Genomic DNA, 18,266 nt, shown 5'->3' on the forward strand with positions numbered 1-18,266 from the left:
TCAGACTCTCCCCTCCCTCCCCCACCCCAACCAGACCCTCATCCTTAGTTTTGTCTGTCAGTCAGTAGAGCCCTGTGGGACATGTGGAGCTGTGTCACCAGACAAAAACTGGGAAGGTTGAACAGATACAGAAGCCCCTGTAAATTCTCATGTAGGAGAGTGGGAGGCGTCCACGGGGTTCCTGTACTGGAACCCGTGACCACAACGTCCCATGTGGATATCGTGAGCACTAGTCACATAGCCCAGAACACCCAGGGCTCCATGCTAACGAGGTATCCAGATGGACAGGCCCCAGAGGGTTTAGCCAATAAGCTTCCGTTCACCGACATTCCTTCCTGTGAGATGTATTTAATCTCTGGTCCACCCTGAGTGAGTCGCATGCACCCATTTTCCACAATGAACAGTGAATAAACAGGGTGGACAAGCAGAGATTGTCTCAGCAGGAAGGGCTGTGGGTGGGAGGGAAGCCTTCGTCATACAGAGTCCTTGCCTTCTAAGTCTCCTGCAGAAGGACCCTCTGACCTTTGGACAAGGATACTCACCCCCCGAGCTGAGGCAGAGTTCCCCCTCCCCCTGGCCCTGGGCTCATCACTGGCTTGTGCAGTTCCTGCTTTCCAGACTCTAAGATGTTCTCAGTGGTGACTGGATGACTGGGATTTGGGGGACCCCGTCTCACTGGCCTCAGCCTCACAGCGACTCCCACCCCTCTCCCACCTCCTCTTGCACTCCAGGGTCCTCACAGCTGGTGAGATGCCACTTTCAGAAGTGTATAACCATGTGTCTCGGGATGCAGAGGCACTAAGGACTGGAAATAGCCTCAAAGCAGTGCCCGGGAAGACCCTCTTCCCCTCCAGGGTAGTAAAAGCTAAGGAGACATCCTTCCTGGAAGGGTTCTATCAGAGGTCTCTCAATACCTTGTGTTTCAGCTGGGAAGAACCTCCCCCAGGCAGTCTGTGTCAACCTTGAAACCAGCCAGGGAGAAGTCACTTGCAGAAGTGACTGCTGAGGGTCCCCGATATCCCGACACCCTAGGGAAGTACACCTCCTAAAATCCCAAAACCAAACCCTTTACCCTCCATAGTGGGTGAGGACATTGCATGTTACTTCCGGGAGGGGCTACCTTGGGTCTTGAGATATCTCCTCGCTCAGCTGGGGAATTAATCCTCCTACAATCCCCCAGCCCCCTGCTGCCAACCCATTTCCCTGGAGACTGCTCACAGTGCTCTGCCATCACATAAGGAAGGGTTACCTCCCATGGGAGGCTATGATAGATACCTTGTCGCTCTGCTAAGGACATACCCCTCTTCCATCCCCCTCCGTCCCCCACGCCCCTTTGACCCTCGAGAGAAGGCTGACACATTCCAAGTCAATTCCAGAAGGGGTTTCCCTTCACTGCTGTGATACCTTGTCACTCAGATATGTAATTACACCTCCTACAATCCACCCCACCCTCCTCCCCTCCTCCCCTCCACCCGTCCTAACCATCCTACCCTCCTACCCTTGGGCTCTCCTGGCGATATCTGGCCACTCAGCTAGGGAACTAAACCTCCGAAGTTCCCACAAAGCCCACTCACCCTCGCGGGTGGGCACGGTCATTGGACATCACTTCCGGAAGGGTTTTACCTTGGGTCTCGCAATACTTTGTTCCTCAGCCAGGGAATTGCACACCGCCCCCCAGTCCCACAGAACCCCTCTTACTCTCGAGGGTGGGCTGGGCCAAGCCATGCAGGGGAGGGGGGATGATGCTTCCGGAAGGGCTTTACCATAAGTCTCCAGATGCCTTGTCGCCCACCTAGGGAATTGCACCCCCCACCACCACAGTCCCACCGAACCCCTCTTACCCTCGAGGGAGGCCACAGCCAGTGCAAAGTCACTTCCAGAAGTGCTGTGCCAAGATGGAAAATGTGTGCACATGCTTGAGACTCGCCTACTTGGTTCCAGGCAGAGGCCTGCCCAGCAATCATGCATGTGTGACTTGGAGTTATGCGTATGTCCACAAAAAATCCACTGTCTTAAGGTTTTCAAGGGACCCGAAGAACCCACACTGTTTTCAATAGCCCAACTGTAGACACGCTGACCCAGAGAACTTGTGCAGTACCCAAAGACCCCAGAGAGACCCATGCAGAAGGTCCCAAGTCTTTCCCCGCGCAGCCCTGCTGCCGGGTTCACTCTTTTCAGTCACTGTGACCCTCAGAGGACATTGTTAGACAGTCCTCCGGGAGTCTGGGCCCCTCGCTGTGGAAATCCGGCACCAGACATTACCTCGCGGAGGCTATCCTGGGTCCTAATATCTGCTCACTCACCTAGAAGACACACACCTCGCCACGGTTGCCCAGAGCCCTGCTCCCCTGGAGGGTGGTCACAGCTGGTTGGCCCTTATTTTCAGAGAGTATTCACCCTCTGCAGACAAGCATGGGCACATGCGGGCTCCTGTCCAGTCCTTGTCCTTGGTTAGGCATGTTGGAGTTCAAGAAGCAGCACACAAACCACGGTAACCACTTAAGTAAGAATAGTTTACAGAAAGCACACCACAGTGCTGGTCAGACCAGGGACATAACTCAGGATTGTCTGAACTATGACAATGGATATGTTTTTCTGTCAGCTCATAAAGGAAAAGAAAGCACACAAAACCCACAATGAGTTCATATGCAGGTGCAGGAAGTGCCGCCTGGTGGTCAGCTCTGACTCAAGATTTTTCACATATCAGTTCATATCGACCTTTGATTTGATGGGGCCTACTAAACGCTTTGTGGAATTTCTTAAGATTAGCGGATCTCATCCAGAACATCCAGAACAAATCTGGCTATGTGGCCAGCCTGTCCTTGCTTTGAGCCGAGTCGCTTCTCCGTGTCAATGACTGGCAGGCATGTTAAAGCCACAATATGAAATAGCTGGCAGGCATGGGGCAAAAGGGCTACAGCCATTCTGGGCATGGGGGAATCAGACCATGACAGGCCCACCAGCAATGGCGCATGTGTGCGTGGACAGGAAACGGTGCCCTTGAGGCCTGGGAGGACCTGAAACACACATATACCTACCTGAGTAGGCCCAACTGTGGAAGTGTGGACCTGGATAAATGTCTCCTGTGCCCAAGGACTTCAGACAGGGCCATGTGGCAGATCCCTAGTCCTTCTGCAAGCACACGGGCTGTCCTGCCCACCCTTCTCAGTCCCTGCTTCCTTGTATCAATGCTTTTCCACACCACACTTCCCCGAATCCTCCACTCCTCCACTCTACTGTGGAATTCAGGCTCTGGAACTTGACCTCAGTCAGGACTCTCCTGGCTCTCCATATGTTATCACTTCACCTACAGGGACACATGTAGCTCACCACAATCTCTAAGACCCTCTTTCTCCTCCAGGATGGTCCCAAGGATTCCTCACTTCCTCTTTCCCTGTGGAAAACCATGTCTGCCCTGCGTGAACCTGGCCAATGTGCACCTCTGCCATAGTTGGCATGCCCTGTAATCTCGCATGACTGACTTGGAGCTTTCAGTTGTGCATGCATAAACCGGAACTCACCTAGGAAGAGCCTAATGTGTCAGGAACACCTCCGCTCCCTGTTTCCAGTCACCCTTAAAGTCTGACTTCATGGAATAGTGTTCTGAGCCCCCAAGCTTCGTGTGTGCGCATCACATGATGTGATGATGAAGCATGGTCAATATGGGTCCGCAGCCCTTGGGTGAGGACCGGGACAGTAGGACCATGAAGTGTTCCTGCAAGACAGCAGGAAGCATGGACCTGTGCAGAATCGCGAGAGTACACAAAGGGTACCTAAAGGGTCATGTGGAAGGTTCCTTGTCTCTGCAGGGGCAGACATGCTGTCCTACATGCACACAGTCCTTAGAGTCCCTAGCACCTTGACAAAGCTTTCCAAGGGTGGCCCTCTGGGCTTTGTCCACTCCAGGGTGGGCTTGAGGCCCGTGGCGTCACCTCATTGGCCCTAATAACTAGTTGCTCACCTTTACAGACATCCTTCGCTCAATCACCTGAGACCCTCCTTTTCCAGGGTTAGTCCTCACATGCAGAAAGTAAGGGATGCTAGCCTCTCCAGAAAGGCAGAAAGGTACTTCCGGCCTTTCCTAGGCGACTTCCCAGTTTATGTATGCACAACTGAAAGCACCACGTCATGCGTGAGACTGGATGAACTGACTCCCACCAAACAATCACAGGACTGTAACTTGAGACTTGAAGATGATGTGCATGCTGGACTGGTCGCTGTGGCTGTGCCTGCACACTGGGCCACAGTAACCCCCTGCTGTCTAAGTGTCATTTGTGGCTGCTTCTCCGGAGGACCCGGTTGGTCAGTGAGGACTGCAAAAGTACACAAGGGGCAGAAACAGGAGGCCCCTCGTCCCATGCCCACGGTACAGACTCCTGACCAGCCTCTTTAGGACTGCAGTACTCACGGCCCCCCTTTCTGATTGCCTTCCAGAGCTTTGTGTTATCTACAGTACAAGTGAGACTCCTGGCTATCACAGTATTGTTCAGCTCTGGCTCTGACACTTCACGGTCCTTCTGTCTTCCTCCAAGGACTGTGGATCTATGTCGACCACGCTTCACTGCCACATCATCTGTGCATGCACATGTGTGTGTGGGGGCTCAGAACGCACATTCCATGAAGTCAGACCTTAGGGGATGCAGGCAACATACAAGGACAGCAGTTAAATCCAGCCAGCCGCCACTTGACTATTTAGGAAGGGAATTAAGAATAACTGTGAAGGCCCTGTTGCTGTGAGAATTTTCAATGTTTTATCTACTGTGGGGAGGACCTTTGTGTTCAACAAAATGGGAAATGCTGCATCAGCCCATCACAGGGTCACGCCACCTCTAGGTAAGTGCCGCTTCCTCATATAGAGGCATCCAAGTGAATATTGGCATGGCAAAGCTCAAGACAGAAGAAATCACAGTGGGAAAGTCCCGATTTAACCCAGCACGAGGAAGACATGGGCCAAGCACTCTACATCCACACAGCAGGATATTATCCAAGCCCTCAGAAGGAAATGCATTGTCTCTTTATGGACATGAGAAGCATTTTCAGTGAAATCGCTTCAACAAAAGTCACTTTGTGTAAGGATCCATGTATGAGCCATGAGCAGAATAGAAGAACCCCGAAGAACTGTGTGTCCAAACAGGTGCCATCTAATCTGGTGAGAAAACATCTCACTGGATGAGAGCATGGCTGCCTAGAGTGGCAGGCATGCCTTGGGACAGCTTAGTGGAAAACAGTTTCCTCTATGCCTGTGATTGAGAGTGGGTGTATGCATGTATTCTCCTCTTCTCTCCCTCCCTCTTCCTCCCCATCTCCCTCTCCCTTTGCCTCTCCCCCTCCCCTCTCCCCCTCCCCCTCTCCTTCTCTCTCCCTCTCCCCTCTCCCTCTCTCCCTCCCTCTCCCTCCCTGTCTTTCCCTCTCTCCCTCTCTCCCTCCTCCCCCTCCTCTTCCCCCTCCCCTCTCCCCTTCCTCCTCTCCCCCTTCCCCCTCTCTCCCCTCTCCTCCCTCTCCCCCTCTCCTCCTTCTCTCCCTCTCCCTCTCCCCCCCTCTCCCTCTCCCACTCCTCCCTCTCTCCCTCTCCCCTCTCCCATCTCCCCCCTCTCCCCCCCTCCCTCTCCCCTCCCCCTCTCCCCTCTTCCTCTCCCTCTCTCCCTCTCTCCCCCTCTACCCCTCCCCCTTCCCCCCTCCCCCTCCCCCTCCCCCTCTCCCTCTCCCTCTCCCTCTCCCTCTCCTTGTGTGTATGCAGGTGGATGGTGGTGGTAGTGGTTTGAATGATATATCTTCTACAGCCTGGGGCATTTGAATTCTTGCTTCCTAGTAGATGGTGCTATTTTGGGTTGGCTTGGGAGGTGTGGCACTGCTAGAGAAAATGTTTCACTGGGGGGTGGGTTGCAGCTGGCTTTGATGTTTCCAAAGCCTCCTGCCATTTGAGGCTGGCTTTCTCCCCTTCCTTGATGAGATGCAGGGTAGGGTTTTTTTTGTTTGGTTGGTTGGTTTGTTGCTGCTGCCACGTGCACTCCTCCTGTACTGCTTTCTATCCTGTGCAGGTCCATGGTCCTCCATGTTTTCTGCCCCAAGTGACCTGGAAAGCTTATTTGCATGAGGAGAAACAAACAATGTGCCTGCCTCCGAATTCTGGCAGGAGAAAAGGTGGCCTTCTCAGACGTGGGCCCTGGTCTTATTATTTTAGAAGGCAGGATGGAACCTGTGATCGTTTTTCTTGCCTTGTCTCAGACCCTCTGTGGTCAAGTCAAAGGCCTGGCACCCTGGAACGGCAGTATCATCTTTTGTACTGTGTGCACCCTTACTTACTTACTCTCATGTGTGCAGCTGCAGGGGGTGGTGGGAGAACCAGGTGACAGGGATGTAAGTGAACAGTCAGCCTCCTGGGTGGGTGGATTAGTACTTCCTGATTTCCTCAGAGAACTGGCTACTAGGAGAGAATGTTTTCTGATGACACTGTGGTTGCCATGACAATGGGGACAATACATTCTTTCCTGGTTACAGATACATTTGCGAAGGACACTCACAGGCTGGAGAGGTGGAATGACTAGACAGACACTCAAAGAGCTTAGGTAGGTGCCAGCAGCCAACCTGCCTGTGTGTGAGAGCTGAGTCTGCCAGTGGGCCTTGGGAGCTTGTTTGCTCTTTCCCCAGACAGGAAAGGTTCTCTCACTACTACTGTTTGAAGAGAAGCCCCAAGGACTAGCTGCTCACTCAGCCCTTTCTCTTTGTCCTCTGGTGACACTTCTTTGCTGCTAGCTTTATTTTTTCAGGCCCTGAGAGCATAGTTCGCCATTGTAAATGGACACCTCCTTTCTGTTTAGCAATGATCGTCACATGTGCTCTTCTTGACAGGATGACCCTGTTTGTGTGAAAACACCTTACCCTGGATAATTGCCTCTGAGAGAGTTGTCTGAGAGAGAAGCTGGGAGGCATTTGAGGAGGAGGTAAACGGGGCTGGGGGTTGGGTGTGGGTGGGGGAAACCTGCAGTTCCCTTGGAGAATGGTTGAAGCCCAGTGGTGAGGACACTCTCTTGGCCCGGAGGCCTGCCTGACACAGGAAGTAAAAAATGCCTCCCAAAGACAGCTGTCTCTAAACTGACCACTAGTCTCAGTTAGACAGAAGGAGATAAAGATCAGTGTGGCATGAACCCCCAAGAAAGGGGCAGAGTCTGTTTCTTCGGCAGGTAATTAGTTTGCGTCTGTGTCTGACTGAGTCTTTATCTTGCTCACCTCACACAGTTGGGTGGAGCATCAGCTGGGTTTTACACCGTGTGTGGCAGGGGCTGCTCTCTGACCCACCAGCACATCTGGATCACCCTGTGTATCTCTGCCCACCCCCGCCCCCTGTGTGAGAGCAATAGGTCTTGTACTCTTCTTGCACCCTCTCATCAGACTGTCCCCCGCCTGTCTGTCTTTACTGCAGGGAGGGAAGCCATTGTTCCCATCTGGAGAAAATGTGAAAAGAACCCGCACAGAGGGAATGTGTGCAAGTTCTTGATAGAAGGCCTTTGGTCCCAGGGCCAAAGTGTGGGTTGAGACAGAGATTTCAGGATTCCACCCCCCCCCAACTTCTCTGTGTGCCTCTGGGAAGATAGTGTGCCCTTTTCACCAGAAAGTCAACTCTCACAAAAATTTCGGAGAACCTTTTGAAAGTAGTGCACCGGAGACGGTGCTTGGAAACGGTGGAGGCAGGTGGTGATACTGCTAACGTCTAACCAGGATGTAGGAAGCATAAGGACTTTTATGTACCTAGGAGCAGTAGGCATGTACAGATGGAATACACGCTGGGGAGAGCGTGGCCTGATATGAGTGCAGACACATTTCTTTATGACTGAGTTACAGATGCTGCACGGATGCCCTGGTTTGTGGGCTTGAACACATACTTGGTATTCCCAGGTATGCTTCCTAACTGAAATTAGAAGTATGTGGGGCTGAGAATGCCCCACTTGAGGGAAGCAGAAGCATATGCAAGCCTGAGAAGGGTAGAAGGCGTCGTGTACTCTATAGGTGTGCCTCGGGCATCCATGGTTTCCAAGAGTACCCTGTGAGGGGTGGGTGGGCTCTCACATGCTCAAGGCATGGTACCTGGATGGTGGAGAGGCATGGTTGGACTTGATGGGGGTTCATTTAGCCTTCCTGGATAGCATGCGCAAGGAAGGTCCAGCAAAAGGCAGCCTGAAAGTAAGTGAAGCGTTCATGCTTTCCTCTGTGTCCTCAGGAGATAACCGTGTGACAAGGCCCAAGACACTCCAAGGGGGAAACCAACTCGGGAGATGACACAGCCTCCTAGGATGAAGCGCCACTGTCGTCTGTGATCCCTAAGTTGAACTCCATACCTCCACAGTACACATGTGCTATTGCATCATCCAGAAGGTGTGCCCTGAGACATTCCTAGACTGCTTTATGTAGGAAGCCACTTTAGGCATCATGAACTCGGATTTGAAGTCAGTAAGACATGGGTGGGAATACAACAGAAGGGACACTGCACATTTGTGGAGTGAATTGGGAGCTAGAGTGTACCAGCAGGTGTTTGTGGATACAGAGAGAGGGGAGGGAAGGACCGACCGAGGGGATCACGAGAATATCATCTGTCCTCCCCGCCCCCATATTTCTGGATGGTTGGAAATTCCTACAGATAAGGTCTGGAGTCCCGTGATGAGCTCCGCTGGCCCATGCTCACGGAAGGGACATGGGGTAACAGGAGTTCACAAGAAGAGCAGCGTCCTTAGGAAGCTGTTTCAGGAGGCCAGAGTCCACCAGTGCTCTGCCTCACTGTGCTTGCTGAGGCCCAGGTAATGACCTGGATCGCTTGCTTCCTGGCATAAACAGCAGTGAGCAGCGGTGAGCAGCGGTGGCATGTGAGCCCATCCTGATCCTTCCTCTGTGTTGTAGTCCGTATCTATCAGCAAGCACAGTGGGCCTCTTTTGAGGATCAAACAGATGAGGAATTTGTTTCACACAGGCATGAGTGACATACACACTGCTGATAGGAAACTGACTGGTTCAAGGCAGAGGCAGTCAGTAACACAGTAGCCAACCTGCCCTTCACGCCCCCATACAAACCAGACATAACACACACACACACACACACACACACACACAAAACACACACATCACACATACACAAACAGATAAAACACAACACACAAAACACAACACACCAAACAGACACATACAAAAACACAAACCAAACAGACATATCACACACACACACTCACACAAACACACACACACAAACACACAAAACACACACATCATACATACACAAACACATAAAACACAACACACAAAACACAACACACCAAACAGACACACACAAAAACACAAACCAAACAGACACATCACACACACACACTCACACAAGTACACACACACACACACACAGAGAGAGAGAGAGAGAGAGAGAGAGAGAGAGAGAGAGAGGGGCCAAGGAGAAGAACGTAATGAGATTCCACTGAGATGGCTGGGGAGGAGGAACTCTGTTGAGTGGCAGAGTATGGGGGAACATGAACAGTAGAGCTATGCTACAGATGAGTGTGGACACCACTGGACTTAGGGATGGCCAAGGTAACATCCAGGCCATAAATTTCCTATGTGTTTAAGACCGTGTGGATTAAGATTAGGCCACAGAGCTCGTGTGCAAGAGAGTTCTGTGGTCTGGGGTCTCTTGTTAAAACAGTGCCCATCACAGGCAGATAGGAATGTGCAGGGTCTCCTGCAGACTTGAGGTTGCAGCATGCGGGTGCACAATTCCAACAGAGGCACTGGCTTACTCTGTTGAGCTCCACCTGATACTGCTGAGTCTGCCAATTAGTAAGCATTTCTCCACAATGAAGTGCTTTCTCTTTGGGGCTCTCCCCAGGTGTGCCCTGCGAACACTTGATCCCACAGTGAGGTCCAGGCTGGAGTTGGGAACAAGAGCTCTGAACCAAAAGATTGGCGCCACAGGGGTGGGGGTGGGGGTGGGGGTTGGGGACTGGGACAGGAGGAGGCCAGCAGCTATGACAGCAGCCACCCTTACTTGCAAATCACCATGAACATTTCCTCAGCCCCATTGCTCTTTAACCTGCTAACACACTGACCTGGAAGGCAAGTTCACTAGCTGTCCAAGGGCTCCTGGTGTCGGCAGCACAGGGCTACCTCCCTAGAAAAGAAAACAGTGAGGCTGGTTCCCCCACCCGGAGGGAATCCCAGTGAACCCCAAGACACTGACTGGGTGGGCAAGAAAACACACAAGCCTTGTAAGACGCCCACCTCTCTGGGAGGATGTTTGCCACCCCAGCCTCAGGTCGAGGAACAAAATTGTTGTGACTGTCTCCCACAGATGCTCTGAAACCTTCCATACCTTCTCCCACATCCTCCCTTCTGTAGAACAGACTCTGTGAGCTCCCTTGATTTCTCATGCCTTGCCTCACTGAGGTGCTGCTTCCTTGTCCACTAAAGGCGATCTCCTTCCTAATGCAGCTCTGCTTCCCTCTCCCACCCTACAGGATAAGCGCGCACGACCCTGACCGACTTCAGTCAGTTCAAACTTCTCTACCAGATTCTGGAGGGAGAGCAACGCCATAGGCAGGAGAGCAGAGCCAGAGAGGACCGGCTGGCAGTCACAACAGTGCCCAGAACAACCAAAGGAGTCACCCTGTCCTGATCAGCACAGCCCCAGAGTCCAGTCGCCATGGACTCTGCAGAGTATGTACTCTGTGGCCGGAAGGGCCAGCTGTGGCCTGCAAGGGTGTTGTCCAGACCCAGGACCCCAGCCCGTAGTAAGAGGAGAGGGGCGCCCTTCCTGGAGGTCCAAATACTGCCTGTGGGTGAGAAGAGGAGAGTGAGGAGCTCCGAGGTGAGGCCCCTAGACAAGTCTGAAATCATAAACATCGCCTCCTTGGCAGGAAAGGAGTCACGGGGCAGGGGCTCGCCAGGGCAGACCAGGGCATCCAGGAGAGCCCTCAAGGTGGCCCTGGATGGTCTGGGCGAGGGAAGCAGCTTGTTTCAAAGAGGTAGAGCAGGTGGCCGAAGAACCAACACCGTGGCTCCAAAGGTTCCAAAAGAGCAGGCCAGCTCCAGCAGCTCCAGCCTAGGCAAGCGACTGCGCCTGCGCCAGCGTCTGCCCCTGAGCCTGTGCCAGGGCCTGCATCTGCACATGCGCCTGCGCCTGCACCTGCACCTGCACCTGTGCCTCCAAGGGCGCAACCAGAAATGCCAAGGGCTCTCCCAGAGGAGTCCTGGGAAGCGGGTTCGCCCGGATCCAGGTCCTGCGATGATGGGCTCGCAGAATGTGCGAGTGGGGGAAGCCCAGGCCCACACTACTATAGGCCTCTTGCGCTCTGAAATGCAAGGGGATGTGTTAAGAGGCACCAGAGTGTGGCCAAGTTACTGGGAGACAACCTTGGGAAAAGCTGGCAGTGATCCAGGGAAGAGAAAGCGAGGCACATCCAAGCTCAGGCCTTTGAGTGCCCCAGCCTTCAGGGAGGGTACCCGGGCTAAAAATGAGCAGCAGGCTGCCTCTGGGCCAAAGAGGCACATCTCTATCTTACCTAAAGCTCTCAAACAACGAGTTCGGGGTGCTGGCCTAGAGATCCGGGCAACTGGGGCCCAAAGGAAGACCGCCCTCCCAGAGAACAAGACCCATCCTGGCCCGGGGACCCCGAAGCCAGACTCAAAGGGGGCATCGGCAGCCTGCACGCCTCCAGTCCTAAGGCTACGCAGGTCACTCCGCATAGCTAGTCAAAAAAAGAAGACCCGTGTGGTGTGTTCACTGTGTGGGCTCCCAATATGGGAATCCCAAGTGCACTCAAAGGTGACCAACACCAGGTTCAAGAGGAGAGGGGCCCGAGTTCAAAAAGATGCCAAAGCCACCAACGTGGCTTCTGCCCAGGAGCCCAGCACCATCGAGCGAGGAACGCTGGTCTGGTTCAAATTTCAGGACCTTCCTTTCTGGCCAGCGGTGGTCAAGAGTGTCAGCAAAAACGACAAGATGGCGAGGGTGCTGTTGATCGAGGGCAACATGCCGTTTGAGCGCAGGGGTATCCGAGTCCCTCTCCGCAAGTTGAAGCACCTGGACTGTGGGGAGAAAGTATCACTTGTGAGGAGAGCCAGCAGACTGTACGCCCAGGGCATCAACTGGTGCTTCTCAGTGATCGACCACTACAGAGAGGGCCTCGCCTGTGGCTCCTTCCTGGGCTCCTTCATGGACTACTACACCACCCAAGCCAGTTACCCGCTAAGGAGAGCCTTTGAGGAGGGCGACCTGAACATCGATTTCCCCAAGGTGAGCTATGCAGACTTGGAAGACTGGGAGGAGGAGACCGCTCTGGGTGGGAAGGGGCCCTACAAGAAACTCCTGCCTGACCGCATGAGGGCCGCTTGGGACAGAGCCAACCAGAAGCTCGTGGATTTCATCGTGAAGAAAAAGGGGGCCGACCAGCACCTGCTGGACATTGTGAAGGGCAGAAAACCGTCCAGGTGGCTGGACAATCTTTGGAAATCAAAGAGGGAAGTCTTCTGCATTGAGACCTATCTGGAGGACGAGGACCAGCTGCATCTCGTAGCCAGACATTTGCAAGACGTAGCCAAAGAAGCAGACGAGACCCTGCTCTCCCTGGCAAGAGGAGACAAAGTGCGGTTTACCATGGAAGTTCTTTTTCCAGAAGCCATCATCTGCTCCATCGCTGCCCTGGATGAGCTCAGCTACAAGGAGGCAGAAGAGAAGTACCTGCGAGGCCCACCCGTGCACTACCGTGAGAAAGAGCTATTCGACAAGACCATCTTAAAGGCGGCCAGGAAGAGGTCAGCAGCCAGGATTCAGGCTGCCAGGGACCCTCCTGTGCCCACTCCTTAGAAGGGATCGACCTCCTTTCAGCTGTCACCCCTGAGGCTCCCAAGACAGGAGACAGGAAGCGCCTCCAAACTGGAACATCTGGGAGACCGTGGGGGCACACAATGGCTGCTGTCAAAGCTCCTCACTAAGTGTTTCTTTACGCCCTCGAAATAAATGTTCACGTTCGTGCTTGTCAGTGTAGATGTCTAAGTCCACTCTACTGATCCTGTAAGCTTCAGTCCAGGCCTGGCCTTTTGGCTCTCTTTCGCCTGTGCCCCAACATGCACAAGTCCCGTGGGGGGTGCCTCTCTGGAAAGTCTGGAAAGCCCTGTGTGGAGTGTTGGCGAGCTAAAGCACAGGCTGCTGCCTCTGCACGGACCCCATGCACCTAGACAGAACACCAGGTTCCTGAAGACACTGGGTCTCTGGCACTGTCCCTCTCTCCAATCTTCTTTCTCTCTAGGGTGCTGCTATGGATGGGGCTGGGCTCCACTCTTTTCTCCATTACTTCCTCCTTCACTCACTCATGCCGAGGGAGAGGAACAGATGTGTGTTTTGAGGCTGTGCTTTGAAGCCACAGAAGGGGTTGGAAATGTTGTGACCCTGGAACAACAACAATGCAAAGAACAAGAGGCAACAAAAAAGCAAGGAAACAGTCTATTGTGCTTTACAATCTCTCTCTCTCTTTCTCTCTCTCTCTCTCTCTCTCTCTCTCTCTCTCTCTCTCTCTCTCTCTCTCTCTCTCTCTCCTGTGTGTGTCTGTCTGTCTTTCTCCCCCCAACTCTGTGTATGTGTCTGTCTCTCTATTTGTCCCTCTGTCTCTCTCTCTCTCTTGTGTGTGTGTATCTGTCTGTCTGTCTCTCTTCCCCAACTGTGTGTGTATGTGTGTGTGTCTGTTTTTCTCTCTCCCTGTCTCTCTGTGTATCTCTCCGTATTTATGTAAAAGTGTGTGCGTGCACAAGTGTGCGGGAATCATAGGTCAAGGTCTGGTGTCTTCTTCAGTTATTCTCTCTAGTTTTTGAGACAGGATCTCTGACTGAACCTGTTGCTTGCTGATTTTTCTAGAATTATGGCTTGCCAGGCAGCTCTTTTGATCCTCCTGTCTCTGTTACCCCAGTGCTGAGATTAAACATGCCTTTCTGCATACCTTTTTTCCACTTTTGTATGAGTACTGGGTAATGAGCTCAGGTTTTCACCCCATGCAGGAAGCACTTTACATTATCAGCCATCCTCCACATGCCAGAGACTTCATACTCTTGAGAGAGAGAGAGAGAGAGAGAGAGAGAGAGAGAGAGAGAGAGAGAGAGAGAGAGATTTGCCGACCTTGTGGGCTGACTGTCTGCAGCCCTGCACCAGGCATTGGTATCTCAGCTTTTCTCACATTTCTGAGATCAGAGACTTCTGGTGTTTGCAGGAAAGGGAAAAGGCCTGCCTTTCTTTGGAGTCACTGTTCCTGGGGTGTACTGATGAGAAGCAGCCCTGACATGCCTCCCACAAGTTCCTGTTTCCTCCTCTTATGGTCTGTATCCTTGAATTTTTTTGGGAAGATGGGACTCCATTCTTGTCCCAGGCGTCTCTGAAGTCCTCTCCCCAATAAATTAATTTTCAGTGTTCCTCTGTTTATTTTTAACCCAGATGACCTCTGTATTGGTGGTGACTGGTATTGAAGTCACTCACTATCTGCGTACTGGTCTTTAACTGTGGCTTTTCATTTTTCCATGAAATTATGTGTGCCTGTATTTGCTATAAACAGGGGTGGGCTGTTTAGCTGGGCTGTCACAGTGACAGCAATACTATCAGATCTAGGTGCAGAGAAGAATGTCAGTAAAGCAGACCAGTATGCATTCCCCGGGACTACTGTAGCCTGTGCCTCATGACCCCATGACCCTAAGCCGAATCCGTGTGTGTGTGTGTGTGTGTGTGTGTGTGTGTGTGTGTGTGTTTGTTGTTGTAGTTTTTGTTGTTGTTGATCACTGGGCCATCTCTCCATCTCAAGGAAGCTAATTGAAAAATAGCCCTTTTGGTTAGGTGGTGGCTTGGAGGCACAGAGGAAAAAGATATTGAAGCACACACTCTAGGAACCCACAGATGTCATCACAGTACTAAATGTTGTTACCTACACTGCAGAGTACATCCTGATTGGGTGGTGGGAAGTGTATTTGTGTTGGAATTACATGGTATTAATGGAAGTAGAAATGTCATGAGTAGTAGCGTGAAGTGACATCCATACACAGGCTGCAAGCATGGGCCCTCAATCCTTAAGAAAGATTACCTAGTAGTGTGAGCAGAATTCACACCCCTGCTACGAAGTGTTCCCAGAAGTGTGACCCAAATCAATCCAGGCCTTACAAAGAACCCCCTTGAATCATGTCCAACCCTATTCCTGAAATACTGCACAGAGGCAGAATTGCTTCTGTTACCAGACCCACCAAAAATTCCATGCAGGTACCTGAGTAACACCTGCCATCCAGGAAAAGATCTCCTAGAGAGCCTGTCTCATTTGTGAATCCTAGAATTTCTTACAGATACACCAGCTTATAGTAGAAGTTTTCTATGTGGTTTTGTGTTTGTTTTGTGTGTGTGTGTGTGTGTGTGTGTGTGTGTATGTGTGTGTGTTTCTGTTTTCTGTGTGTGTGTTTGCATGCACATGCATGTGTGCTCTGACGTGTCCAGGTTCGTCCTTATGTGTCAGTGGGAATACATGCTTGTGAAGAGTTGTGTAGTGGCCAGAGGTCAAGTTCAGGTAACATTTCTCAAGAACTGTCTACATTGTTTTCTCCTATAACATCTCTCATGGCCCTAAGGTTCCATGAGAACACAAGGCTAGTTGACCAGGGAGCTCCAGGGACCCAGCTGTCTCTGCCTTCTCAAAGCTGAGATCAAAGTGAGAGCCACCCTGTCCAGCTTTCCAAATGGGTGCTGGGGATTAAACCCAAGTCCTCAGGCTTTCAGGCCAAGGACTTTACACGCTGATGTGACACCTTACCTTGGAGATGGGAATTACTAAAACCCTTTGTTATTTGCAGACTGAGCTACATTTCTTAATTTGAAAGTTGACATAAAACCACCAGAACAAAACATTTTCTTTCTTCATTATGCCTGAGACAGGAGTAAAAGACTAAACGGTCTTCTGTCTGTTTTTCTTTTACACAGTGAAAGGGCTACCTAGCACCAAAGGGCCATCAAGTATTTCATTGTGGTGTCTGGACGTGATGAGGAGTCTGCATCCCATGACCACCCCATGCGAAACAAACTCTCCAGGAATCTCTCATCTCTCCCTCTCTCTCTCTCTCTCTCTCTCTCTCTCTCTCTCTCTCACACACACACACACACACACACACACACACACACATACACACACACACACACACACACACACAAACACTGCTCTGGAGGTTTTCATTCAGGCTTTGGAAAGAGGCATTTACATCCTTTTCAAACTACTTCCTCTTTTCCATAAGAAATCCGGTACCATCACCTGTGTGAGAAGGGAAAGGGCATAACTTTAAGTCAAATATACAGAGGAAGAAGAAGATTTTCTTTGTACCAGACACAGCACCTACAGGACAGCATGAATAACTATGTGTCTGCAACGGTTGTCTTTTTTTTTTTTTTTTTTTTGTAAGACAGGGTCTCTTGTAGCCTAAGCTGGTCTCCAACTTGCTATGTAACTGAGACCAACCTCAAGTTCCTGATTCTGTCTCTACTTCATAAGTGCTAGAAATACAGGCAGGGGGCATCCAGCTTGACTAAAGAATGCCACTGACAAACAATTTTCTGGACATGTCAAAACCCAAGCAGTTCCTCTGCCACCAGAAAGAGCAATGCTGTCAGACTTCCTTGCTTGTATGAGCTGACTCTACTCTCTGGCTAAGAATTGATGATGGCTCTCTAGTAATGCTGTCTGGGTCCACGTATACAAGTGAATAAAACCTGCTTCGGTTGGAGGGGCATGTGGTACACTGGCGTTGTTACCATAGACGACAGAAAACAAGCTAGTGTGGCATGCACAATGTGCACAATATAATCTATTTCAGTTTTCTTCCCAGTGCTGCCTTCAGAGTTCCCTGACAGGTTCCTAAAAGTCTACAGACTAAAGGCTATTTTACCAGCTCTCCTTTAGCAGGGGTTCCTGGAGAAGAGCAACCTTGGAAATGCATAAAAAATGACTTGCTTCAGAACTTGAAAGACAGCTGTTGAAATCTGACATACCACTCCTGCAGTGAGTTAAAGAGCAGAGATATGTCTGCTCGCCCATCATCTCTAGTGACACTCTTCATTGATGGTAGCAGGAAGCAGGAACAGGAAGCAGAAAGCAGGAAGCAGGAATCTCTCCCCACAGCCTGGGCAACAGCTACAACATTTCCCCTGCTCACATCAGAGTCTTAAAAGTTAAGGTAGCCGGGTGTGGTGGCACACGCCTTTATTCCCAAGCACTCAGGAGGCAGAGGCAGCAGATTTCTGAGTTTGAGGCCAGCCTGGTCAAAAAAAGTGAGTTCCAGGACAGCCAGGGCTATACAGAGAAACCCTGTCTTGACACACCAAAACCAAAACCAAAACCAAAAAAAAAAAAAAAAAGAAAGTTAAGGTAAAGGTAACCCCCGAAGGCCAAAGGACAACTTACTCTTCAGAAATATCCTCTGAGCCACAGAACTGTTCCAGAGTTGTGCTGTCTCTCAGTGACCACATTCTCACTGTTTGTAAGTCAGAGGATTGGAAAGAAAGTTCTGGGACTACCTAATTCTGCTCAAACCTACATTTGAAATCCTGTTTTCTCCTCTGAACAGGCTCGCTGTGGGGAAAACAACACAGAATTCTTAATTGAGGACAAGCATCCTAAGTTTCCTTTGAAGCGAAAGGAGAGAGACTTGCTGTATTGCAGAGGCTAGAGCTCTGGTTTTCCTCTCTTTGGGTCATTAATTTTATTCCTTGTCCTTGTTTTCTTACTGAGCCAAAGCGTCCTTGGCAGATAGATACATATGGGCTCACGGCTAAGGGTTACTTCCTGGAGCACAAGTGACTGAAAGCCTACTGTATCCCCAGGAATCCCACCCCAGGCTGGGTTTGGGCAACTCATGGGAAATCGCAACCCAGGTGTTCCCTGCCCAACTGCAGGCAGCTGCACAGAAGTAGGGGATTTTATATTAAACGTTCACCGGGATCCTTTCACAGTGCAGCACAGGGTTTCATAAAGGCGTACTCACCCAAGTGTCCTGCACTCCAGCCACACTCACTCTCCTCCTTCCTCAAATCCCTCCTGCAGCTATTCCTCCTACATCACCCAGACAGTTTCTCCTTAACTTCTTCTGCCAGGTGACCGTGTGCCACCCCCAGAGTCTGCCTCAAACCACCTCCCCTCAACTCCTGCAAACCTTCCCATCAACTGGGTATCGCCTGCCTCTTGACACTCTCCCCTCTGAGTTCAGGTTGTATCATTTTATGGACCTACTTG

The 18,266-nt window shown here is 51.3% G+C and overlaps 1 protein-coding gene across 1 annotated transcript; it reads left to right on the forward strand.

Moving 5' to 3' along the window:
* The first annotated feature begins 6,511 nt into the window (after positions 1-6,511).
* Positions 6,512-12,991, forward strand: LOC147004692 (putative PWWP domain-containing DNA repair factor 4). The gene is made up of 4 exons (XM_085837688.1): positions 6,512-6,566; positions 6,850-6,941; positions 8,216-8,370; positions 10,488-12,991. Exon 4 carries the CDS (start codon positions 10,673-10,675, stop codon positions 12,833-12,835), a length of 2,163 nt encoding a protein of 720 aa, XP_085693814.1. The 5' UTR covers positions 6,512-6,566; positions 6,850-6,941; positions 8,216-8,370; positions 10,488-10,672; the 3' UTR covers positions 12,836-12,991.
* The last annotated feature ends 5,275 nt before the right edge of the window (positions 12,992-18,266 follow it).

The sequence above is a fragment of the Mus caroli genome, unplaced genomic scaffold, assembly GCF_978045245.1.
Source record: "Mus caroli unplaced genomic scaffold, Mus_caroli_1 scaffold_5, whole genome shotgun sequence".
Taxonomy (NCBI): domain Eukaryota; kingdom Metazoa; phylum Chordata; class Mammalia; order Rodentia; family Muridae; genus Mus; species Mus caroli.

What these genes read in the sequence shown, in the direction of transcription:
- LOC147004692 (XM_085837688.1), top strand. Translation starts at nt 10,673, where the DNA reads ATGGACTCTGCAGAGTATGTACTCTGTGGCCGGAAGGGCCAGCTGTGG.